Genomic DNA, 26,686 nt, shown 5'->3' with positions numbered 1-26,686 from the left:
AAACTGAAACCAAGTTGAACCCTGTGTTAAGCACCAATCACAAGTTCCGCATTATGATAAGAAGGAACCAGCAAATTGTAGACTTAGCTGGCATTCAACCAACACACCCTGGATTATCTGTCTATTTATTCCTACACAAAACTAGCAGAATATCCAAATCTTGCAGATTGTTCAGGCAATCAAGCCAGTGGGTAGCTAGCTCACTGGGCTTCAGCCGTATCATGCTAGTGTCATTCAGAACTAATCAAAGGCCAAAGCCAGCAGAGATACTGTTTGTTATGGCAAGCTTCTACTTATATTATGTCGCCCAAACTCTTAATTATGACACAGAAGATACGATGATGTGATTACTATAACAACAACAACAACGATAAGATGCTACTCGTATCGTATTATATTATAAGATATTTTAGTCATCTATAAATTTATTAATGCATAGATATAAATATAGAGAGTATTATAACATCTCATAATATAGACCTGAGATAACTTTTCTTATATTAATAGCTGGATATACGATAACTAACTTTGCTTAAATATTGCAAGATGCTAGCAGCAGTTGCCACGTCGGATTTCAGGCTGTAATCTTCAGATGTTGACGTAACTGTCGGTTGCAACAGCAGGTGCCCATTTTGGCCAAGCTACGGTATTAAATATACTTAACTTGCACATTAGCACAAGTGGTAGATTTCCTACGTTATCTCACCTGTAAATTGCAAGTCAACTTACCAGGATTCGCGAGCAAAATAAATGCAACGACAAATGTAAATGAACAGGCGTACGATCGAGTACAAGATAAACCACCACATAATTAAATCCATGCCGAAAATTCGTACAAAATTTGAATGAAGATCACGCGGTTTCATAAGTACATCGTGGCCTCGCAGCTCTCCGTGTGTTGGAAACTTCGAATACGTGTGAAATTTATGTTCTAGATGACATCGTTGATCAGCACAGTTTAAACTTTGACGGCTAATCTGTACTAAACAAATGATTTGTGTTTATATTTTAGATGTAACACACTTTAATAAATATGAAATATTTCAAGCGTTTATGATGTTTTTTATATTAAATATGAACTGTTAAAGTTAAATATGAACCTATTTGGAAAGCAGTAGATTCTAAGAAATATCTGTTGGTAACTCCTAAGAATATGAAAAAGCTACTAGAGTCAGCTTCTTCCGTTTCTGAATTTATTTTTTAGTTTCTATATTCTTAATTTATTTTTTAAGAATCTATAACTTTTAAGACAAATTCTAACCTAAACAACTTCTATAAAAAATTGCCGCTCGAATAAACTCTCCGAACAAGCCTATAATCGGTGTCCGAGAGAATAGATTTAATAAATTTAGAACACGTTTCGAGAGGAGAAGAAGAAGAAAATAAATCCGAAGCTTTCCTTCTCGAAGACCGGTCCCGTTCAAATCCCCAGATAGAAAAAAAAATCAAATCAAACTAATGAAAAAATCGAGTTAAAATTAATCAAATCCAAGCAACGTAATCAGAAGCCGATGCAATTAAGCACCTCCTCCTCGCACTGTTAACCCCTTTCTCCTCCTCCTCCTCCTTTCCCAACCACTCTCGCACCAAACCGGAGGAAGCACGCGCCGCCCAATCGGAGCGCTCCGGCGGCGGCGGCGGCGGCGGCGGCGGGGGAGTGGGCGGCTGTTGCTCCGCCTCGCTGACGTGGTGGGGGCTGGGAGGGAGCGGCGTCTCGCGTCGTCCCGTCCCCGATGGACTGGGCGGCGGCGGGGTACACGGCGGCGGCGCTGCTGTGCGCCGCGGCGGCCACCGTCATCGCCCTCGTTCACATCTACCGCCACCTCCTGCACTACGCGGAGCCCATCTACCAGCGGTTCATCGTCCGCCTCATCTTCATGGTCCCGGTAATTCTATGGAGCGCGTCTGCGTAGCTCCCCCTCTCGCCAGATCTGTCGATGTCTTCGCAGTTTTTGACGTTTTTGGGTGGGCGAATTCGTTGGGGTTTCGCGGGCATGAGCTGGAATGCGAGTTCGTCTAGATGGCTCCGATTACGCGACGTTACGAGTTCCCGCCTCTGATTCATGCAACCTAAGCGCCTACAGGAAGCTGCGATTATATTGCACATTTTTTTTATTTTTGTGTGTGGATCTACGAGTGAACTTGTTCATTTTGATCGGTGTCCAGGTGTTTTGTTGAAGGAAATTTGGTGACGGAATGATGGATATTTGATGAATTTGCTAGAGCTAGCGGATTAGAAGCAAGCGTACCGATCGAGTTTGAGAGAGTTCTATGTTCTTCTCTTTATTCCATATGTGCAAGCGACTAATTTGCAAAGCAGCTCATCAGTCTGGATTCCAGGGTGCTTTCGCTAGATTAATCCATTTAAGCTGCCTACAGATCTCTATAGTTATAGGAGTGTAGGTGCTAGACTGTTTTGCTTTAGGCGAATCCATTTGCTGTTCGTTTTTTTTTTTGTTGGATGAAAATATAATTTAATATAATTAGTGCGTCTAGGATTGTTCATCCAGGTATTTATGTTCATCATTTACAAGTGAGTCGGTTGCATTTATATGTTTAAGCTACCAGTTCCATAAAAGGAACAACATTCACAGCTGCTTTAGGCAATACGAACTATACCATGTTTACCAGTGGATGATATTTTAATAGTTGCAATCTGTATAATTGCATTTCATCTGGTGAACATTTACAGTTTACCCTTGTGTTTGTTTATCTTTTGTTTATGTTTGCACTACTTCGGCATATTAATTCTGATGATATTTATCTTTTGCAGGTCTATGCAGTGATGTCATTTCTGTCACTTATCCTACCGGATAATGCAATATATTTTAATTCTATCCGAGAAATGTAAGCCAATTTTATGATTTTGTCCCTTTATATAATAAACTGTTAATTGGGAATTTGGGATTGTAGTTCCTGTTTTTGTTCATCTGTTCATAGTTGAACGTGCAATCTTGTATTTCCGATGATCTTAAAGCCCTGTTGTAGTAGACACTGCACAAGTAACAAAATACAAGAACTACTAGAGCAACTTTATTTTGGCATTTTATAATGGCCAACGGGCATAACTTTTTTCTTCTGTTGCCACACATTAGTATGATTGGACATCTGCGCTGGCACTGCTGCTATTATTGGTGCACCATGCCACATTCTTAACTCTGATCCACTTCTTTTGCTGTCACGCGATTTGTATACGCCAGCTATACTATCGCTCTATCATGACACCGTCTCTTTATATGCACTTAAGTGTGGTAAGCAACTGTGTTGGTATCTCTAGTGTAGAGGAGATCTATTATGCCTTTCACAAAATGTCTAGATGTTGGTCCAATCCATCACCTCATGATTGCAGGTGTCAAAGACCAGAATCTTGTCACTATTAGTCTTGAATGACTTCCTAAGACCCACAACACACTGAAGAAAACCAAGTGGGGTTGAATGATCATCACTTATGTAAAACTTCAAAATTATCATCACAGGGCATAGTATGCTAATAAGTTATTCTAATGGGCATGGCCTTGATTCTTACAGAACTGCTGGTTTTTCTATGATAATTGAATGCCATTTCCAATGATAAATGATTAGTCTGTCTGTGTTTCTTAGGGCACATAGCCATGTTTTATGTGAGATTCTCGATTCTTTGTCTCACCTTTCTATTTGTTACCACACTTATGTTTTAGTATGTGAAACCAATTAATGCATATCCACTAATGTTAGAATCTATCCGATTGTTTTTCAGCTATGATGCTTGGGTCATCTACAATTTCTTTTCACTTTGCTTGGCATGGGTTGGGGGTCCTGGTGCTGTGGTGGTAAGTTTGAATGGACGAACCCTGAAGCCATCGTGGTTTCTGATGACTTGCTGTTTTCCAGCTATTCCTCTAGATGGGTGCGTACATATCCTTGCATATGATGCTTCAATGTGTAGTTGCACAGTACCATTGGAGAACTATGTCATATCAATGCAATAGCTGATTAAAATTGTGTTATTGGTCAGGCGTTTTATTCGGAGATGCAAGCAAGGCTGTTTGCAGTTTGTGATTCTTAAGCCTATTTTGGTGGTTATTACATTCATACTTTATGCAAAAGGAAAATACAAAGATGGAAACTTCAGTGTCAAGCAATCCTATCTATATATAACTATCATTTATACAATCTCATACTCGATGGCTCTATATGCTCTTGCGGTGTTCTATGCGGCATGCAGAGATCTGCTTCGGCCATATAACCCTGTCCCAAAATTCATCATGATCAAATCGGTTGTGTTTCTTACATATTGGCAGGTAACTATAGAACAATAGTCAGATATTTTTCTCATTTCTGAGTATGATTAAAAGACTCCTGCTACCTCGAGATTTTGATATGTCATGTGGGACTGTGTTTCTTAGAATTGTTATGTCATGCAATAATTTCAAGTTTTCCATTACAGGGTGTCCTTGTTTTCCTTGCTGCAAAATCACGGTTTATCAAAAATGCTGAAAAAGCTGCTGATCTCCAGAACTTCGTATTATGTGTTGAGATGCTCATAGCAGCTATCGGGCACCTATTTGCCTTTCCTTACAAGGAGTACGCTGGTGCCAATGGTCGGCCTGGTGATTTCAAGGGAAGCCTTCTGCATGCTCTGAAATTCAATGATTTCTACCATGACACTGTTCATCAGGTAACCAGGATCTTGCGTACAGCACCATCATCTTGGGGCTTTGCTTTTCACACAGCACCATAGTTTGTGAACATCTTAGTATAATCTGCTCCATTCTCTTGCAGTTTGCGCCTACCTATAATGAATATGTGCTCTACAATCACAATGAGGGAGACAACACACAAAGGAAGTATCCTTCAGGGAGCACCGCCCAAACTGGGCGGGATGTAGAATTGTCTGGCATCTCTGTGGTGCCTTCAACCAGTCCGGTGACATCAAGCGTATCGTCAAACCAGGCAGACCAGGAAGAAACAATGACCACCCCAATCAAGGACAAGGTTGATAATCATGTAGGGCTTTACGACCTAACGGACTTGCTTGATGTGGATTTGTCTAACTACCCAGCCAAGGTTCCTGCAATCTCTGATGTAAGAAAACAATGAAAGTGTGTGATGGCCTTTGGCGGGTGGCTATCGGGGAAATCATGTTTTTCATTTTTATCATAGATAACGCTGTAAAAATGTGTGTGTATTACTTCCCATTGAAGGGGGTTATTGAATGTCAGTACCCGTCCTACGGCCTCTCGGACTCACTCTTCCCGCTAACTGTAAAATGTTGTGAGCTTAAGGTGAATCAAAAGTGAGAAATATATGTGCATTTACTGATGGAATTTGTCTCTGCATCCACCGTGCAGATATCAATATTTTCCCAAAAAGAACTTGGCATTTTCCGTCCCGTGCGCTTGACATGTGTTACCTGATTACAATACTGTCTTCTGTCCAGACTGTATGAAAGGTTCATCTGACGCTGCTTTCTGTTCAGACTTCTATGTTAAGATTCAGATTCTGGGAATGAAGAGGCGAGCACTGCAAGTGTCAACCATCAGCATATGTAAGTGCATATTTGGGAGCATTTTAGCTTTTCTAGACAAACAATAAGAGAAAAATGCAGCTCACATCTGCTGACTACTAGGGATTTGCATAAATTTCCCAAGTCAGCTAATTACTCACAAGTTATCTCTGCCTAAAGCTTCAGAAATTCAGAAGAACAGAACTCCAAAATCTTTATGATATGCTGGCACGCAAAACAACACAAAAAAAATACAACTATTGATGCCTACTCACAAAAAAAGACAGTGCCATTGGGAAGGTCAGTAATGGGTTATACATTTCAAGGATCAAGATTATTAGTGTATGCCGCAGTTGTATCATTTACACTTATCAGGGGCATCGGGGGGATTAAACCCAAAGACTGATGAAGTGATGATCACTCATCACGTGGTTGGACTTCTGCATCATTTTGATCCGTATTCTGCTCCCTTGATTGCACCTCTTTATCATCATTCTCAGCATCTTCAATCAGGGAATCAGAAAATGAATCCAACAGTGAACTTTCTGACGTGATGGCGCCGGAGCAGGCTTCCCCGTCCTCTCCATGGAAGAACCTGGCTAGAGACAGGGGATTGTAAGTAGAGCTCGCTTTACGCAGGCCCTGTATCGCTTTCATTGCCGCGAGTGTGCTTCGATACACATCCGAGGTTTCAACATCGATGGATGACGCTGGGTCATGGTTAGCCGCATCATCATTCTGAGGTTGCAGCTTAGCAGAGGAAGTAGACTCGAGTACTTCTGCTTCAATAGGGAACAGGAGATCAAGATTAGCCTCACATTCTCGAACAAGCCTTGTTAGAGGTTCTGTGGTGAAAAATGGCTGGTGTCGAGCACGTTGAGTGAAAGGTAAGCTGAGTAAACCGCCTGTTCTCTTGTCATACTTTTTTAGTATCTTCACCAATCCTGCATACACAAATATCAAGCATCATATAAGAAGTATAGTACTGATACATACAGCATACTAGCCAACGTGGATTGACGAGCTCACCAGCAAAATTTAGGGAGCTATAGGTCTGCAGAAGAATCATCTCGCCATGGATGATGACAAAAGCTTTGCGTATCTCTAACATCTCTTCGGTGAATTCACTCTTAGATGTGAATGCGCCATTCTTCTTAGCTTTGACACGCTCAATTCTTTCCTTGAGAACCTTAAAAAATGTATTGGCCACAAATGTCAGAATGACACTTCCAACTCAAGGAATAGATGAAGACAAGCAAATCAACAGATGAGTCAAAAAGAAAAAAAAACAAGAAGCAAATTGATGAAACCTCACCCTAAGTTACCCAAATAATCAAGAGACTACTCTACAGTACGTAGGATTCAAAATATAAAAGATCTTATCTTCAGTTGCTGATTGAGAGGATGGTAAGTTGGTAACTCGAGCTATTTGCACAATCTCCCCATTTAAGGCACCAAATGTTTCTTAAGACTATATAGCTCAATCAGCCAATCTATTTCTTTACCCTGAATCTGTCCAAGATCATGCCATTTGCCGTTTAAGAATGCTCCCTCATGACAGAACAGCAGTAGATGATTTTAAATGATCAGCACTTAATGAACTTAAGGCTTGGTGTAGGCAAGTTTGCAAGTTTGACGGGGGTTAGAACTACATACTAATATGCTAAAACAGTGTACTGCTGAATCAACTGTGATTGGCTGATCCAACTAAATGAAAGCGCAAGTCTAGGTCATCATGACAGGATATGATTATTTTGCAAAGCCAAGTAATTTCTTGTTTGCATAACACATGTACAATAGTTTGAGTCTCAAGTGATCAATTTTGAGTTTCAATATCACACTATAACAGCAGCATCACAAACCACATAACTGCATTTACTTGGGTCAAGTTTCGTTAACTACAATTTCTAATTGTTTTCTTCCCCGCGTACTTCCATGAGGACTTCAACTACTTGTCATTTTCTTCTAGCAAAAAGAAGGATGAGGAAGCATTGTTTACTGAGGAAGCATCCAGCCATAAAATTGTTGGAATGTTTAGCTTCTGCTGCAACATTGCATAACACTACTACTGACGCTTCAAATATGTTCATTTGTCACTGCTAGTGACTCAACCATTCCTGCATAAATCTCTCTTGCACAGGCCAAAATTAATAAAATAAATCAACGAGTAATTGGGAATCCGTCCAGCATAACTCCACAATAGAGAAACAATTAAGAGTTTTGATATCTTCTTCTCACCGGAATACCCGAGGGAGATACAGACAACGGGCACGAATGCACGCATCTAGATGAGGCGAAAAATTCGCCGGAACGAGAGGGGAGTTAGGAGGAGGAGGAGGAGGAGGAGAACGGCGCGGCGCACCTGGAGGCGGATGACGTACCACTCCTCCCTCTCGATGTAGAAGTCGTTGAGCTTCTGGAGCTCCATGTCGAGGACCCTGGCGAACCAGTTCCCCAGGGCGACGTCCGCGTCCCCAACCCCAACCCTAACCCCATCCCCATCTCCCGCAGGAACAGCGCCTGCGGCGGGAGGGGGATCACCATCAGGCGGCAGGTTCTTGATGAGCTTCTTGAGGGACTTGTAGGCCAGGTACTTGTCCCTCCACGCCGGCAGCGTCTCCTCCAGGTGGTTCCTGAAATCCTTGCCGAATTTCATCCTCTCTCTCGCTCTCTCTCCAATGGCTCGAGAGCGACGCGGGCGCGAGGAGGGGAGGAAGACGAAGGGGAAGGGGATGGATGGATGGATGAGGGATGATTGGGTTGCTGGGTCACTGTCGGGTGGGCCCGGAGGTGGGATATTCTTCCCCTCGTGGGGCCTTGTCTTCTTCTTCCTCCTACCGGCGGCTGCGATGCGATGCCTGCCGCTTTCCATGACTGGCTGGCTGGCTGGGTTTTCTTTCTTCTTTGTTCCACGGTTTAGGTTTCGTTAGAGCATGGTTAATAATATAGTCAACAAGAACTATAAGATTTATTTTAGTTTTTTTATAGTCTATTTATATAATGGTTAGCTCTTTATCTTAAATGCAGGACCCACATGTCTATCTCACATGCTGTCTTGGTTCTTGTGCTTGAGCTTATAGCCAGCTTCTCCTCTTTCTCCTCTCTTCTCTCTTCCACATCAGCATTTAGCTGGCTTATAGCCTGCTATTATACAAAGTTACAAATAGATTCCATCTGCCTAAAAAAGATTCCACCTTTTCTTTTACTCAAACTGTGTTATGATAGCTACGAAGATAGGTGACACATTAATTTTTCAAATGATTTATCATTAGCAACTTAGCGCAAGGAAATTAGAGGTGTTTTTTGCGAAAGGGCACGTAGGCTAGCGGTTACATAAGGCCTTAGTAGCATCTGAGGTACTGTGTTTGGCTTCTCGTTGGAGCGAATTTTTTAGGATTCTAACTGCTTTATGCTTTCAATGGGAGACGACGTGTCCGTCGACAACGAGGCGCCTGTGGCGATTTCAGGGTTTCTCTAGATTTGCCGACCAGTCTTCGAGGGTGCTCATAGGGGGATTTAGGGGAGAGTGTGCGTATGTTGTAAGCGTCTGTGTTGTATTGTTTTCTCATAAAAAAATTAGGGGTGTTTTTGGAATGGCTTCGTGTAGAATCCATGAGATTTTCTATAGATAGGTTCAGGATGTAGTTTAAACTGTTTGAAAAAATAATATCAAAGCTGCAAATGACTGTGACGGGCACATGATTTAGATGTTGGATATCTGAAATGTAAGAGAATAAGAAAAATAAATTATGCCTAAAATACTAATAATTGACTGGTACAACATCAAATACTGACAATTATACAACATATATCATATATAAGACACAATTGAGATTAAGTTCGTATTTTTATTATATTGGTCGCAACTTAAAAATTATTTAATATATATAAGTGTTAATAGTTAAACATATCAATTTGGCAACATATGAAACATATTAATGATGTAAAATGGTGAAATGATTAGAAATCTTACATTTTAGAGGACATCTGTTCGCCGACGGCAAGGTAGAGCCTGTGCCGCAGATTGTCCTGTCTGTACCTAACGCCGCCATGTGCTTGGCTGTGTATTCCGTGTGTAAAAAATTTGACCAAAAGTCTTGGATATCTAATCTAAAATCTTAAAGCCGCCACCGTTTTGAGGCCTCCATAGCGATTTCGCTGGCATGGCCGGCGGCTCGTCACGACGCGTGTCCCTTGCCTGTTTCTGCCTTCGTGTGTGCTTGGTGTACAGTGCACCGTGTCACTGCACATGGGCCTAACTCCGGTCTTGCCGGGAGGGGCGCTCCTGGCTGTGCCCACGTGAGCTTTTTCCGGTTCCTAGAGCAGTAGCTTTTTCCTAGCTCTGTGATCACTCTCCTGCTTCCTCGGAGGTGATCGTGGTAGTGGAATGGGTCTGATACTTTTGTGATCTTTTATTCTTGTGCCTTTGACTTGTGGGGTTACAGTGTGGTGGCCCCGATTGTCGATTGGACGGGTCTTCTAGGTTCGGTGTGTTTTTCTTTCCAATTCTCAGGTTCCAGCAATGCTACTGTTATTGGTTGTTTTATACTATGGGACCGTCCTTTGCGGGCCCTACTTGTCAGCAAGTTATTTTCCATTCTCTTCTGTTTGCCCTGCCTGCTTTTATTGCTGCGACGTGCAACCCAGCCTATCGCGGCCAACGGGCGTGGTTTGGTGGGTTTCTTCATACTTGTTTTTTGTTTTGTCCGTTCGCTGTTTTGTAGGGTCGGATGCTTTGGGTCCTGCCTGTCAGCCTGTACGTGTTGTTTCAGTTTGGGTTCCGGGCGATGGAGAGACCCTCTTGCCACACTGTTTGTGGAATAGTATTTTTGACTTTTGCCTAGGGTGCACTCTGTCTCTTTTGCTTTGTTGGGTGGTGAGCCGGTGATGGAGCCTAGCAGGATTTTTTGCGTTACTAGCCTACTTACCTATTGTTTTGCTTGTTTCTTCCCTGTTTTGTGGGCTCAGGTGCTTTGGGCCATCTTTGTCAGCCTGTGTGTGCTATCCTGCTTGGGTCCTTGCCGGCGGACAGGCCGAGGTTGCAAGCCTTACCCCCAACGCTCATCGTAGAGGCGCTGCCGACGACGACGAGGTCAAGAAGCTCTACTGTGGGTGTGTGTCGTGTATCGTGTGCTCACCATAAACTGCTTGAGCTCGCAGCCATTTTTCCTGGCGGCGGCGAGGCTAGGGTGCTTGGCTACGACGCCCTGCGACTGCTCGAACTTCACGTCGGTATGGGGGAGCTAGTCACCAGGGTGGTGATGCACAGGCACGCCACATGCGCCGACAGCAGCTGCTTGTGCAGTGGGTGCCCCAGTATCTCAGCCTTGCACCACGCCCTGTTCGCCTCCTCGGCGCCGCCCATCGCGGCCGCCGCGTCCTCGTGCGCCTTCCTCCATCCATTGCTACACCCTAGCCATCACCATCAACCCCACCCGCCGTACCCGTTGTCGCCGCCTCCACCGCGTCGTCCGCACCAAGCGCCTGCATGGACATCTCATGCGGGAGGTGGCCATGGAGTTTGTTTCTGGGTCCAATGGCGTCCCTTGAGGTCTCGACCGTGCCCCTAGATCCAGGTGATGCTCCGGTCACTATCGTCACTCTCTTGCACGTGCTCGTGCTCGTCAGTCTATGGACCAATGGCTCCGGCTGGGACAAATCCTCGTCGATGGTCACGTCCGAGCGGTTTTCCCTTTCGCATAAAAAAGTTCCAATCTTTGCCAAGATTTTCGCTGATCTGGAGAGGATTTGACTGGGTTTTGCGGCATGTTCGTCCATATCCGCAGAGTTCTTGGTTGTTTTTTATGGGGTTTTTGATGGATTGTTTCCTCTGTGTTGTTTGCAAAGATGGGTCCCCTCACAAGATCCTTCGGGTCCACAGCAGTACAACACTACCATCTTTCTTTGTTCTTTTGCTCGGTACAAAATGTTTACATGATGTTTAGGGCCAAGAAAATAATTTTGGTCATACAGGTACAATAATTTGTTACGAAATAACTTGCCAGATGATCCTCTCCACGACTCCACCTACCCTTTTACTTTTGAAGTAATGTCTTGATTAGGCCACTCGATGAAATTCCTGCCAAAAAAATTGTGATAAAATATTGTAGAGCAGAAAGGGATTGATTTTGGAAAGTTAAGAATAGGGATTTTCATTTTTTGTTGGAAGATTTCACTAATTTGTAGGTGCTGACCATCTATAGTAAGTTCATCCCTTACAACACTGATATGCTGTTAAATGATAGTTTACTCCTAATGGTTCTGTCTTTATTCCATTAAACGTTCTGTTTGCTGTCTAAAAGCTATAAGCATTCTGTTTGTTGTCTAGAAGCTAAAGCACGTGGATGATCATAGAGGAAGGGAAAGAGGGATGCCATTTCGAGGTAAATACTCACTAATTTTGCTATTTTCATCTTCTTTATATAACAAGACTGAAAAAATATGCTAACGACAGCAATAAGGCAATAGCAGGTGAGGTTGATGTTCTAAGCGTCGGTTACAGAAGTTTGGATTTATTTCAGTTATTTTCATGCTCTCTTCTGTCCTATAGGCTGATAGGGTGATGATAGGAAACTTCTAGGTTAATGCTTCAAGCTGTCAGAATGGGCAGATCAATGGTACTTGGTGTATTTCTGTTGTAATCTTAGCTTGCCATTTTACCATGAGGTCCATGTATTTCTTTTTGATTTGTACCATGATTTAAAGAAATTGGGCAATAGAAAAAATCTGTAAGAAATACTGGAAAAACCAAAGATTTAATGTTGTATTGGATATTGAATTAGACTTTATTTAAACCTAACTCAATGATAAGATTGGTGTTTCGGTACAAACTGGTATTGTTTTCATTGGGTTGCTAGGTTATCGATGGAATCCTATTTGATCAGATTCGTGTTTTTCTGTATAAAAACATTTTTGAACAAAGAAAATGTGTACGACGAAAAATATCGAATTGCAATTAATGATATGTTCATCTTCACTGCAGTGCATTAACATGCTAATAGGGTATTTGTGAAAATGCCTCCCAACAGTACAATCGCTTATGCTCTTTAATCATGCTGAGTATTTATTAAAGGCATGCCAACTTTATGCGGTCCTAATGCTGCTTTGCAAATCCTAAAAAAGTGCTATTTCAACGGGCACTACTGGTTAATTACCTATCAGTCTGATTTATAGTACCTTCAAATATTAGCTTATGCATGTCTTTACAGAAGATGGTTTCCCATCTCAATCTGTATGTGCAGAAATTGATGCTAAATCCCAGTGGTGTATATGTTAGTTTGAAGTAGCTATTCATTTAACAATATTTTAGCAGTTGAAAGAGTTAGCAACTACTCCAGCTTGTGAGTGGATTCTTTTTCTCACAGCTCCTGTTATATCAATTTATTAATACGTCAATGATTTTTTTCAATCAAAGCTGGTTAATGTCAATAAGATTCAAATCAGTGTCGTTGTTACTGGTGGGGTCTTCGAATTTCATGTTGTGATTGTTCTCTTTTTATTTGAGCATCAACAGATCATGACAAGGTTAATCAAGAGTTTGTGCATAACAGACAGTTGCAAAACAAGTGAACAATTTAAGAATTACCTGCAAGGAAGTTTAACAGTACAAACAAACCTTTTGGCCTCTTTGATTAACTTCGTATTTCAATGATATTGTAGGCTTATACTCAGCAACTTTAGGACATCAGGTTGAAGCTGGCTCAGATGGATCAGGGTCTCCAGCGTGCTCGCTCCTTGGTGTCTTTTATAATCTTTTGTGCCCTAACTAACTAATGATAATATTTGGACCATTGCAACGTAGCTGAGCTTTTAGTTGGATTTGTTCAGTAACTTGCCTGGAGGAGCACCAGGTGGAAACATCAGCACATGTGTACTTCATAAGGTAATTCTCGGTACACTACATACAACGTTGCTCATGGACAATAATGAAGTCAAAATTCAGATTTAGCCTGCAGAAGGTGATTTAATCATCATGCTTCTTCTCAAGTTGACAAACGACCGTTCATAACCTAACAAATGCATTTAAACAGTTTGTGGCAGTCAATATGTTGTGACTAATCTATCTTCCACTTCTAGAAGCCTAATGACCTATAAGCAATCGTCCATAGCCTGTGAACTACATAATAAAGGACCAATTATTAACTAATAGCTATGTATGACAATCTGTCATGTTTACCTCTGCTGCTATGAAAAGTGTACTCCTTTGAATCACTATGCATGGACATGTCTATTGTGCAAGCAACACATTAACAATCTATCATGTTTACCTCTGCTGCATATTTACCTCTTCGACACATTAACAAAGTTGTGTTGTAGCCTAATTCACCCAACTCTATGCAAGCGGCGCGCCAAGGTGCATCCCAGGCTCTATACTGTTAGAAGGTCAGTTGCCCTGGTAAAATAGGTCATTCAGTTTTGCAACATTAATAATTGATAATCGAGAGAAATCAATCTTCCTTCTTGTCTAAAGTCTTCAAGACCGCCGGGAATTGAGGCTTCCGCGACATTTCCCATTGGTGTGTAGCTTGCAGCGTGCCGACGCGTGTTCCCTACCTTCTTTGGCTTTTCGTGCTCTAGGCGCACGGTGGGCCTACTTCGTTCGTTCTGTGCCTCCTCCTGTGCGTCTTCCTTATGGGTGTTGTCTGTTGTGCCACCTCGTGCTGGGTTGCTTCTTCTATTTTCTGTCGTTGCGTTTTGCTGCGGGCCTGCTGTTTACAATGTACTGTTTGATAGTCTTCTGCTTTTCTTCCTCTGTGTTGTGTGTGTTTGTTCCATACTTCCATGGGTCTTACCTGACTGCCATATGGGTCATGGGGCTGCTGTGTTTTTGTTTGTGCCTGCCATGGAACCATATAAATATTAGTCCAATTTATACTTTCCAGACAAGCTTTTGAACTGAGAGAAGTTGATGCAAGCGCGTAAAAAACATATGTTTTTATTCAATATATGTACTCAAATGAAAGATTGAAAGCTATGTTGTACTGCTATCAATATTACATTTTGATATGTAAATATTGTTCGCACTAAATATCTTTCTAAATGTTGATTAATACATAAAATATTCCTAACTTAAAAAGTGATATTTTTATTATCTTAATTGTAGGTGGGTTGGCAGGGCGCGCAATGCGCGCCGTCCACTCTAATACATGTAGATAACCTTGAATAACGGCGGACTCACCTATTGTATTGCAAATAAGTGAGGTGTAAAAAATAGTTCACTTGTGGTTAGTTCCTTTTATGGTGGGGTTTGTCCGTAATGAGAAATATCAAAAGCGTTTCATGTGATAACTTTGTCAATCTCTATATATCTATATATGCAATCCTTTGAATATGCTCGTAAAGACAGAGGGGGGTGCATAATAGTCGTATGTTTAGAGTGAGTGTGCGTATATAAGCGACGTACCGCGTTTGAAACAAAAAATGGTGCAAATAAATTTTTGGACTTTGGAGTAAGCAGGATGTAAAATAGACATGTTCGTGGTACGAACCTAGAGTTTGGGCTTTAGCTTACACATTGTCCAGGCCCAACAGCTGTTTCTTTCGAGGAATTACCTGGACCAACACTCATAAGCGGACGACATAAAAGGCCTGTTTGAGAGAGCTTTTCCCAGCTGCAGTTTTTCTCAAAAGCTACTTCTACCAAAAACTACCCCAAATAGTCCACAACTTCTGAGAATATATAATTACAGATTCTAGAAAATGAACTAAGAATCCAGAATCTGAAGAAGCTGGGTTTAGAAGCTTTTCAGATTCTCAGAAGCTAACTAACATGCAGCTGCTTCTCAGAATCTAAAGCTCTCTAAACAGACCAAACAATCCTAGGCTGGCATCCTAAACCCAAAGCCCACACAACCTTCGGGCTCAGGATCATCGTGGGCCGCCCGCCTTTACAACTGGGCCGAAATCCCTTCCAAGCCTCCTTGCGATAAAAAAAAAACGTACATACATGCAGCAGCAGCACGTACGTACGTGTCGGATACACAATTGCAGACGTACGAAACTAGATTTGCGTCCTGTGCCACCATCGCACGCACTCAAGGCCGATCGATAGGAACGGCGGGCAAGCCGACGTACGTAGGGATGACGCGAAAACGTGAAAAATAACCGGTGGCGCGCGGCCATGTGCCCCTGTGCCCGGGCACCGGGTGGCGTGGGTTCACGTCGTGATCTGCATGTCGCCACGCGCGCGCGCGCACGCTCGCCAATCCTGCTAGGTCCGGATAACGATCGATGCGATGCCCGCGCGAGCCCGCCGCAGCAAGCGCAGCCCTATCCACCGGTATATTTTGTTAATTAAAAATAGTTTGTTAATAAAAATTTTATACATTTATTTTTAGCAATATAAAAGCTAAGACTGGAAAATAAAATCCGGTGAAAAACTCTAAAAATTAACCCCCAATTTAAGAACAAAATTTTAAATTTTGACCTTTATATAAACATAAGAAAAACGAGGATGCTAGTCGGGACGTATTAAATTATTTTCATTTTTCAGTTTTTTATACGTTTTGACTTTTCGTCTTATTTGAATTTTTTTTGCAATAAATATTTTTATTTTTACTGGATGATAAAACATGAATAATATTTTATGCGTGACTATCTTTTAAAGTTTTTTTTACAAAATTTTCAAATAAGATGAATCGTCAAACATTAGACATGAAAAAACAAAAAATAAAGTTATTATGTGACGGAGGTAGTATTTTATTTTTTTATATTTACACAAATATTAATATATATATATATATATAATATAGAAAACATTTTTATTATTTGGTTAGAGTATAACACACAAGTAGTTACGGTTTTCTTAAAATAGAACAATAGATTAATATGAGATATATTATTTCACAAACATATAACTTCAAATCGATTTCTACAAGTTATAAACGAATTAAAATAAAACTAGTATACACATAATAAAAATTGAATTTGCTATTCTCGTTATAACTTATAAAAGTCAAAGTTGAACTTTCATGTATGTCAAGTCATATATCTAATATTAAACCATCTTATTGAATTTTTATAATTTCAGATAAGTGATAAAATCCATCTCTATAACATATACAATACTATCTCCGTTTCATAATTAAAATATTTGATTTTTTACCACGTTTGATCGTTCGTTTTATTCGAAAATTTAGTACAAATATAGAAAATAACAAGTCGTGTTTAAAGTTCTTTTGATAATAAAATAAGTCACAAACAAAATAAATAATATTTTCATAATCTTTTGAATAAAATAGATGATCAAACATTACAAACAAGTTAAACAATTACAAACAAGTTAAACATTATGAAACGGAGGCAAGACATAGTAGAGCGGATTCAATAGTTTTTTCTCTAGCTGGGCGTCCACGTGGTCTCTCACAGGTTTGATCCGGGTCATATTCTAGCATATTCAAAAAAAATATATAATATATATATAAATAAAAAAATAAGAATAAAAAAACTTATATATGTTGTTAAGATTTAAAAGCAAATGCTAAAAAATAAATTATGATATAAAAATCTTAAAATCAACTTTAAATTTAAAAATTAAAATTAAAATTTTAGTTATGTGTATAAACACGAGAAAAAAAATGACGCGTCGATAAGTCTCGATTTCGAATTTTATTTTTCTTAAGCTGACAAGCACCCCGAGATTCAAAGAGAACCACTTTCTCGTCTCTACTCGGCGCGTCCCAACACTCGTCAGAGCTCATCACCAGCAACCTCGATATGCACACATGCATCAGCTAGCCCAACCGGCTTGCATGCACATCGGTCCTACGATATAGTTTAAAACTAATCCATAAGGAATAAAGTATTTTATTTAGCCACCTATCCATATTATAAAACTAGTATATAGCAAGAAGTAAAAATCACCCATAAGCATATGGTTTACCCATAAAAAATAAAATATATTATTTGTCTCTATTTTCTCTCTCATTTTAATACTAGTTGCTAGATAACAATAGTTATAGCCTATATATGGGTCCCATATATATGGACTATTTTTGCTATATATTTTTTGCTATATATATTGTGGATGCTTTAAGTTACCGTGTGATTTTTGCATCAGTCATCAGACACCGTCACCAGCAGCCACTAAATGGAAAAATATATTTTTATTAGCGGTGGATATTCGTCTTTTTCGTACATATCACCTAAACAGTCGGTAATGTTTTTTTAAAAAATAATAATATAAATTAATATAATATATATTACTTCACAAACATATATATTGAAATTTAATTCCGATAAATTATAAAAATAAATTAAAATGTGACACAAAATAAACTTATGAATATGTAACCAAGCGATGAAATAAACTCAGTGAATACGGGATTGGCCGTGTACGTACCTCTGCACGTACATGTCGATCGATATGATTGCCAATTAGGCAACCAAAAAGCGGCGCGCCGCAGGATCAGTTCAACCAGCGTGCTGGCCAGCTCACTTGTTGCTCCAGCTAGTGGAGCGCTACCCCCAACGCTGGATGTGTATGCACCAGCGCCTATATAAAACGGGTCGAGCCACTGAAGCTGATCATCTCTCCGTCATCATTTCTCGTAGTCCATCTCTTTCGATCTCATCCTTAATTAATTTCCGTCCCGATCGATCGATCTAGCTAGCTGAAAATTGGATTAGTGTCACAGCAGATCAGGATTCAGGCATCAGAGATTCATTCAGAGATGGGTTCTCTGATGGCTGGCTGGAACTCACCAGTGCTTGGTGATGAGAAGAAAGGTATACTATGCATGATATAGTATACACACATATGTGTAACGATCGAGAATAATACGTATTACCTGAAATTGAATGATATACGCGTACATGACTACAACTTAAACACTAAATAATACGTATTACCTGAAATTGAATGATATACGCGTACATGACTACAACTTAAAACACTAATTAAATATAATTAAATATAATTAATTCAGTTAATCGATGTTTATGGATGCTGCCTCTTGCTGATCGTGATGTAGTCGTCACATCAGATCATCTTAATGATAGATGTACTATAGATCTGTGTAAGTTTAATTATTTGATCTCTTTTAATTAATTATTGACGAGCTATGCATGTATGTGTATGTTTTATTACAGTTCGGCTGATGAGGAACCGTTCGCTGACCAGGGAGGAGGTGGCCGCGTTCTGGAGGCGCCAGCAGCAGCAGCAGCAGCGGAAGCCGCCGCCGGAGGATCACGACGGCAACGGCAGCAGCTCGCCGCTCTCCTCTCCTCGCGCCGCCGCCGCCGGCAACGTCTCGCCGCTCTCCTCGCCCCGCGCCGGCGACATGTCGCCGCTCGCCTCTCCCGGCGGCGGCCGCGCGGTAATTAAACAAAACATTTTTTTTTGTGTATGGATTGAAATTAATCGATTCGATCTCATCTCATGAATGGCTCGTCGTCGTCGTCGTTGCTTGTGTTGATGCAGCAGCAGGAGACGAGCCGGTGCCCGTTGAGGAGGCTGGAGAGGCTGAGCTCGATGCCGTCGCCGCTGGCTCGCACCGTGATGACGAGGGCCGACGACTGCCCGTACCAGTCCTACTCCCACAGCGAGCCGCCGTCGCCGGCGGCTCCTCACCATGATCGTCAGCGGCCGTTCGCCGACCAGCACGACGACGACGACGACGACGGCGCCAGCACCAGCAGCGAGTGCTGGTACGTACTGCATGCGTACTAATTAATCAGATCTAATAATTAATTAGTGCGTAGCTAGCTGAACGATCGATCGAATAATAACTAATTTGTACGTGCATGCATACGTAGGTGGACGCGGAGCAGCTGGGCGTTCCTGAACGAGACGCCGTCGCTGGAGCAGCAGACGTTCGGCAAGTCGCAGACGTACGCCTGCGTTCAGTTCCACGTCTCCCGGGTCGTCACCGGCAACGCCTAGACATCATCGTATAGTAATTAGCCCCGTAGATTAATATAGCTACTGGCTTACTGTACATGTACTTTTGACGCTTGGGGTGTAGATTAGATTATATATGTTACTATACAAACTAAACGCAGTACAATATATATCACCACGCGTATATACCTGAGAGAGCTTTTAATCCTTCAGCTCTCCGTATAAATACATGATACTGTACGTCATGCATGTGTACATACACCTCTCCTAGCTAGCTAAGGTGTGTGTTGTAATTTAAAACCCTTTGCACTGTTTTTTTCCTTTCTTTTTTTTGCCCCTCATGAATTTCTCCCTGCAGGGGCGTGCAGTGTGTTTTCCTTTTGTGTATGCAGTTCAAAGTTTAAATGTTGTATAATATACATATGTGGTTGTATAATAAAATATCACTTTATAAACGTACAATATCAAATTCAATCTATGTAATTAATGACCGAGAAACAGTAAGTACATGTTGAGCCGAGTAGTATAGACTTTTATTTGATCCATATCAGCAATAAGAATTTATTTTATAGTAGTACGTATAAAGTTAGACTCACGTATAATTTTTTAATTAATATAGAAAAACAATTATACTACTTTCCTTTTTATCCACCATCATATAACAATTTTTTCAATAAAGACTAAGAATTGACTTTAAATCATTATCATGTATAATAACGATGTTTCTCTCTCTTTTTCTCTCTTTCACCAATCTCACCAAATTTGCTTGTGTGACAGTGAAGGTAGTTAGGCCATGTTCTTCCATCTAGATAACTAACACATATTCTCTTGTTTTCCGCGTGTATGTTTCCTAAATTGTTAAATGATGTGTTATTTTTTAAAATAGGAGAGTTGATTTAAAAAATCACAAAAGTCCATCTTAATTTTATTAAAACTAATAATTAATTAATTAATCATATATTAATTTGTTGCTATCTTTTTTATGCCGGTTACCTAACCCACTAAAGAACGCCGCCTTAGGCAATAAACACCTTTTATACGTGTTCTAATACTGAGAAGTGTCTCTCTCAATGTTAAATTGGCTGGTCCAATTCCACGGTTGGATTTTATAAGGATAGTTTTAAGGTGCTACTTACCTTTCGAGGTAAGATGTTGTGTAGCATCCCATTCTATGCAATTAAGGATTGACAGCATGTGTGGAATGGTAATAAAGCATATTTAGGGCCAAATGTCTCATTATGAAATTAAAGTTTAAATTATGCATACTTTGATGTGATAAAAAAATCCAGGGTACAAATATTTGCTTACTAAAACTGTTCGAATTTCGTTGCCATGATTAGATTTTTAACTTACGATATAATTTAGATTTATACAAACTAATAAACAATTAAAGTATGTATTTCTAAAATTTTCTATTGTCTAGATATTCCGAAACATCACTAAAGTTATGTTTTATTGCATTATTTTCGTTAAAATATTACTACTTAATTCTCAACTTGTTATAGGTTCAGATTTTGATAATTTCATACTATTTTTCTCGATGTTTGATGTTTGCATATAATATTAGGGGAGGTAGTAAGTTTCAAAATTCTAATTTTAGTTGCGTCTGACAAGCCAGCAAACAAATGATGAAAACCAAGTTTAATGTCGAATGCTTAATTAATTAAAGCTCACAACCTAATGTTTAATTAAATCATAAAAGTTAACAAGTTATATTATAATGTTATATATAACATTATAACGACATTTAATTAATTAAGCATTAATGTTATAATATAACACTAATACATTATAATTTAACTTGTTTGTGTATATATACATGTTTATATATATACACATGTTTTTATAGACTAAATACATCCTAATCATAAAAGAAATACAACTATTTACATCACATACAAATAATAAGTGTGATTGTATCTCGGGTGTATTTTTTTCCACATATTCGAGCATAGATGTACCAATTTGGTTTTTAGTTTTCAAGAAATGTTTTTTTTTTGCGTGATTGTACCTTTTTCTTCCAAATCCAATGCCACAGTTATGAAAAATTCTGAAAAAAAATGATTATGTATGAGTATATCAACATTCATCACTCCACAAAAATTAAATTCAAATCCGACCTACACATTGAGAAAAAAAATGACAAGTTCAGGTATGAACAATATCACTATTATTCATACGTTTGAATTTGTCTTTTTTATATCTCAACGTGTGTTGAGTATTGACCTAAAATTTATGAGGTGTTATATGTGTATATGTTGTATGAGTGTTGTCAAAATATTGTACGAGTGTCTTCAAATTTCCTGAGAGTTTTTCATAACTTTTTGAATGATTAAAAATAACAAGAGGATATTTTATGGAGGGATCAACATAGTTTCCTATTCTATATATATACTTCCCTATTTTTAGTTTCTGTTATATTTATAAGCTAAAGTTTAAATTTTCAATATTAAATTTAGAGTAGATTTAGAGGTTTTTTCATCGTTGCTTATTTTTCAATTTACATTTTAAGTTTGCTATAAACAAGTATATGATAATTTTATTTACAAACTTATTTATTTACAAACATATCATTTGATTTTGTCCCCTTAATTAAAAAGCCAGACAATGGTCACGCCCACGGTGACAGATGTACGTCCCAGTTTATCCAGCAAATACACCCAGGAGACAAGCACGCTACAGTGCCACGTCTCTGATCAAGGGCAAATGAATTCTTGGATCGATCGAGTAAAAACAAGAGATCGATGCCCATGCATCCTTGTCTGTCCGTGGTGCATATCCTATGGCATTGTCGCACGTGCTACAGTAGCAGTGCATGCACCTAAGTAGAGTAGCAAGCAGATAAGAACGACCTTAACCCGCACTGCTAATTAAGTAATTATGATAACCAACGGGCTTGCCTGTGCACAGGATGACGAGGCCGCGTAGCCACTGACGCAGCGAGCCACGTGTGCATGCGTCCCTCCGTCGCGGCAGCACCAACACGGATAACGCCGGGCCGGTCGAGAATATATTCCAGAATCCAGATCGCTGATCCCTCCTTTAATATAAAATTGTTTTAGAGCGTAGCTTTAAATTTTGATACATTAGTTATAGTTAATCTAATTAATACGGTTTTATAATATTAAGCATAATACTTGTTCAGTTCGAAAATAATTAACTTCGTCTTCGTCACTTCTTGTTTGTTTCAAAATGAGGCTTTTACCCTGAAAATTACGAGGTATTTTTTCTAATAACGATAAAAATACTCTTTAAAATAATATATTTTAGCAATTAATATATTGGGGTATGAGAAAGAGAAAACAATTGCATTACAACTAGATAAAGATACTTCAATTAGGATTTGATGGAGAAGAGAGTATTACAGTGTTTTTACTTTTTATTGATATATGTGGGATGGATAAAAAATAAAGATATTTTGAGACAGGAGAGTACGTACAATGAATGCATGGTCCACATCTTTCATATAAAAAATTTAATTGTAGCATGTGCTATAGCTTGCTTTTTTTTTCTTTTGTTCACTTTCTGCTCTACTTAATCATAAATATGATATGCTAATTCTTATAGTTTATTTATGTTCGCTTATTGTGCTATTAGCTTTTTAAAGTTGGATGTAGATGTAAATTGTAAAAGGTTGTGGAATTAAGTAGCGAATGCTGTTGTTAGTTGAAAAAAATAAATACACGAGAAACTTTAGTTATGGAAATTTGTATTTGATTCAAAATAAAACATGTGAGTAAAATGTTATATTCTTAGATAGTTTTTATATTTTAAAAATTAGTATATTTTCTGAGGGAGGGACTTAAATCTATCCCTTCGCTCGAAGGATAGACGCGGATCGATCCATAAATAATTTAAGATAAACTTAATTTATGCCGATGCAGAATTACTCGTAGACCAACATGGCCATCCCTATCCACTCGACGTCACACTAGTGCACACGTCCTAATCAAGCCAAAAACCCCGTGAATTAATTAAACCCTAGCTAGATATTTTTCTCTCCCTTTCGGAAAAGTTCAGACAAATAATTAGATATTCCCTGTAGAGATAGGGCCATCAGCTTTGTTTATTCAGGAGTCAGTGTGACCTGTCCCTTGATCACCACCTAATTGGATAGCCATGGCTGGCTAGCCGATCATGTTTCGTCCCCGAGTAAGCTTCCTGAACCCGGCCACGAGCCGTCCGATCGGACGCTAGCCACGATCGGACGGCTGGGAGAAGACCACGAGATTAACTTTGGGACAAACCTGACAGCGACATGATCACTAGTCCAAGGTTTTGGATGCGAAACCGCTCCGACTGACAAAACCTGTGTGCTCTGCTCTGCGCCACTACTGCAGCCTTAATCGCTGCGAAGTCAAGCGTGAAATGCGTATATAAAACGACCAGATTGGATCGATGCCTAGCTATCATTCACTGCACTGATCTCCTCGATTAATTATCCATTCATCATCCAGTTGCTGCAACTTGCATATATCTCTGCAAAGTGCACAGCTAATCGTATAAGCTTGAGCTTGATTTCATCTTGATCAGTTCTTGTCTGATAATTAATCAAACCAGCTTTAATTTGCTGAAGAGATAAATTTCAGAGAGATTTGATTTTGTCTCTTGAGTGAGTTAAAGGATGGGGTCTCTGATGGCTGGCTGGGATTCACCGGTTCTTGGAGATGACAACAAAGGTACGTGCCTGCAGATGGATGGATGCATGCATTCATGCGTGATTTGATTGTTTTGATTTTGATCGGTAATTAATTTGGTCGTGATTTTGTGTGTGCAGTTCGTGCGAGGAGGAACAAGTCGCTGACGAGGGAGGAGGTGGAGGCGTTCTGGAAGCAGCATGGCGGCGAGATGACGACGAGCTCGCCGCTGGGATACTCCCCCGCCGGCGCCATGGCGTGGTCGGCCCCCGTGGGCCTCTCGAAGGCGCACGCGTCGTCGTCGCCTCGCGGCGGCGTGCCGGCGATCCGCGTGGAGGGCTTCTTCCCCGACGACGACGGCGGCGACCTCGCCGCCGAGAGCCCCAGCAAGAGCCGCGACTGGTACAGTACTTACCTGCCTCTTCTTCTTCCTCCTCTAGATCTCACCATAGATCGATCGATCGAGAATTAATCAACTGATCGATGATGCATGGTGAATAATGGGTAGGTGGACGAGGAGCAACTGGGCGTTCCTGAACGAGCCGCCGCAGGAGGAGGTCACCGGCAAGCCGCAGAGCTACACGCCGCAGTTCCACGTCGCGCGGATCGCCACCGGCAACGCATGAACACCGGCGAGCGAAGCCCTCCTCCTCGACCATGGCATTTCTCATACGCATAAGCTAATTAATTAATTAGTACGTGGGCGTGTGCTTGGCTTTGGTTTCGTGTGGTGTGTTGTGTTCATGCGTATACGTACGTAGGTAGGGCTAGAGAGATGGCACTGGTATTAATTACATTTGTGTATAATAGCTTATTTAGACCTTAGTTTTGGTTCATTTCTGCATCAGTTTAATTATGTATATACATGTATAAAGTATATGTACATATACTGCTACGTATACACGCACGTATACGATGCAGGTGTGTGCCGTTCAAGTATTCATGCGTGTACTAAAGCAGAAGCTATGAATGTGTAGCTGTACCATCAGCATGTAAAAAGAAGTAAAAAAGAAGCATGAGTTGGTCTGAGTTTTTGGTACTTCAAGACGCAGCAGTGTCTGATCTTATAAGGCCTTCTCGGCTTTGGGCCTGAAAAATTTCACCATCGAGCCCGTTTGGTCGATGTGGCCCATCACGTAATTAGCGGGCCGCTTGTGTTCTGATGGGCCGCGTTGTATTCTCCAGGGGCCTAATTAGTGGGCTCGTTAGTCGGCCTCTAATTCTAATCTCTCTGGGCCTCTTGGATGGGCTACTCTCCCCTCGCGTAAATCTCATTGGGCCTCAGCCCCTCCCACAGAGGGCCTTGTGGGTTCATCAGTTTTTTTTGTGTGTATGATCGGTGATATTCTTTTTGTTTATGTTTACAAAAGTGTGTCTATGAAATGGTTTTTTTAAATACGACACAACCATGAATGTGTATACATATATCCACGATCACTCCTATGAACATGTACGATAGCCCGTGCACGCATTTATGTATCGATCTGATATTAAAAAAATTATAAATATCCTTTTATAAACTTTTCTTTAACCTTTTCAAGTCAAACGGTTCAATTTTATTCGTTTCTAGAATATATATATATACACACACGGCAGATAAATTATTTGAAACACATGGATACCATAGCTTTTTATAGTGATTTTCATAAGTCAGCCCCTGTTTTTTTCTTTATATAATGGAATAGTTTAGATTTGGTTTAGATAAGTGATATTAGCATACTGGATAAAAAAACTGTAATATTTATTAATATATTTTTTATAGCAAAGCACGAGTATTTGATAGTAGTAGATGACGTGCTCTCGTAAGGTCATTCTATCTTCATTCATACTTCCTTTCAAGCAGTTTCTGCAGAGAACATAATCATGAAGTGAAAGCGACCCCACTCTTACAAGGATAATTTCCAATGCTCCCATTGAATAAAAACAATACATATATCCAAATCAAAACCTAAATAAGAAGGTCATACATAAGCAAAGTAAATAATGCTACATCCATCCCATACTAAATATAATCTTACACTTAAGTTAAGAGATAGAAAAATTGACATATATACCCTTGTTAAATCTAAATCTACCCAGTACACCGAGTTCCTTACTTCTACCTTCTCACCGTCTATTTCCAAATCAACGGCTCAGATCGTCCGCGTCATCCCTCACCCTAGCATCCCCCTCCGCCCGAGCGCCCCTCACCTCACCCCTCACGCCGCCTACGCCGCCAGCGCTGCCTCCGCCCCGTCTCCCCCGTCTCCACCGCACCGCCGCCCCTCCACCTCCTGCGCCGCCTCCTCGCCGCCTCTCTCCATCGTCGCCGCCACCGCCGTCTGCGCCGCCTCCGCCTCCATCCACCGACCCGCCGCCTCCCTCCATCGTCGTCGTCGCCGCCGCCGTCCCCGGTTCCCCGACCCGCCGCCTCCCTCCTCCTCGTCGCCGTGGTCTCCGCCCCCCCCCTCCTTCGACGACCTGCCGCCTGCTTCATCGTCGCTGCCATCTCTGCCCTCCTCGTGGCCGCCATCTCCAACGCCCTTCCGCCGGGTCACCGTCTCCATCGTCGTGGCAGAATCCTTGTAAGTTTTAAATCTCTTATTGGTATACGAGGACTATTTTCTTCTCTAGCGTTAACGCACTTGCCTAGAGATGTTAATGAAAGATTGATGGACTTGGCTTCTTCAATCATGTGCCCTTCACTTCCTGGGAGAAAAAGGGTTACCATTACAAACAATATAA

At 40.7% G+C, this 26,686-nt stretch overlaps 4 protein-coding genes and 1 long non-coding RNA gene across 6 annotated transcripts; 4 read left to right on the top strand and 1 right to left on the bottom strand.

Moving 5' to 3' along the window:
- Positions 1–1,485: 1,485 nt before the first annotated feature.
- LOC102718443 (transmembrane protein 184B) lies at positions 1,486–5,318 on the top strand. Its single transcript, XM_006650770.3, has 6 exons — positions 1,486–1,886; positions 2,774–2,847; positions 3,737–3,886; positions 3,995–4,280; positions 4,427–4,657; positions 4,762–5,318. Exons 1-6 carry the CDS (start codon positions 1,734–1,736, stop codon positions 5,077–5,079), a joined length of 1,212 nt encoding a protein of 403 aa, XP_006650833.1. The 5' UTR covers positions 1,486–1,733; the 3' UTR covers positions 5,080–5,318.
- Positions 5,319–5,784: 466 nt separating this feature from the next.
- Positions 5,785–8,237, bottom strand: LOC102718163 (SPX domain-containing protein 4). Its single transcript, XM_006650769.3, has 3 exons — positions 7,848–8,237; positions 6,515–6,674; positions 5,785–6,429 (listed from the first exon to the last, which is right to left on the bottom strand). Exons 1-3 carry the CDS (start codon positions 8,139–8,141, stop codon positions 5,903–5,905), a joined length of 981 nt encoding a protein of 326 aa, XP_006650832.2. The 5' UTR covers positions 8,142–8,237; the 3' UTR covers positions 5,785–5,902.
- Positions 8,238–10,984: 2,747 nt separating this feature from the next.
- Positions 10,985–13,887, top strand: LOC107303909. Of its 2 annotated transcripts, XR_001549879.2 has the most exons (4): positions 10,985–11,061; positions 11,814–11,868; positions 13,145–13,367; positions 13,802–13,887. It is a non-coding gene; the product is annotated as an uncharacterized LOC107303909 (long non-coding RNA). The 2 variants fall into 2 exon arrangements; XR_005811269.1 differs by lacking the exon at positions 13,802–13,887 and having other exon boundaries at positions 13,145–13,427.
- A 4,144-nt stretch (positions 13,888–18,031) lies between these two features.
- LOC102717884 lies at positions 18,032–19,746 on the top strand. The gene is made up of 4 exons (XM_006650768.3): positions 18,032–18,211; positions 18,575–18,801; positions 18,906–19,132; positions 19,241–19,746. The coding sequence occupies exons 1-4, from the start codon at positions 18,157–18,159 to the stop codon at positions 19,365–19,367; spliced, it is 636 nt and encodes a 211-aa protein (XP_006650831.2). The 5' UTR covers positions 18,032–18,156; the 3' UTR covers positions 19,368–19,746.
- A 3,979-nt stretch (positions 19,747–23,725) lies between these two features.
- On the top strand, positions 23,726–25,001 carry LOC102717604. The gene is made up of 3 exons (XM_006650767.3): positions 23,726–24,004; positions 24,103–24,364; positions 24,471–25,001. The coding sequence occupies exons 1-3, from the start codon at positions 23,950–23,952 to the stop codon at positions 24,586–24,588; spliced, it is 435 nt and encodes a 144-aa protein (XP_006650830.1). The 5' UTR covers positions 23,726–23,949; the 3' UTR covers positions 24,589–25,001.
- The last annotated feature ends 1,685 nt before the right edge of the window (positions 25,002–26,686 follow it).

Source organism: Oryza brachyantha, chromosome 3 (genome assembly GCF_000231095.2).
Source record: "Oryza brachyantha chromosome 3, ObraRS2, whole genome shotgun sequence".
Lineage (NCBI taxonomy): Eukaryota > Viridiplantae > Streptophyta > Magnoliopsida > Poales > Poaceae > Oryza > Oryza brachyantha.
This window is presented reverse-complemented; position numbering and strand designations above follow the sequence as displayed.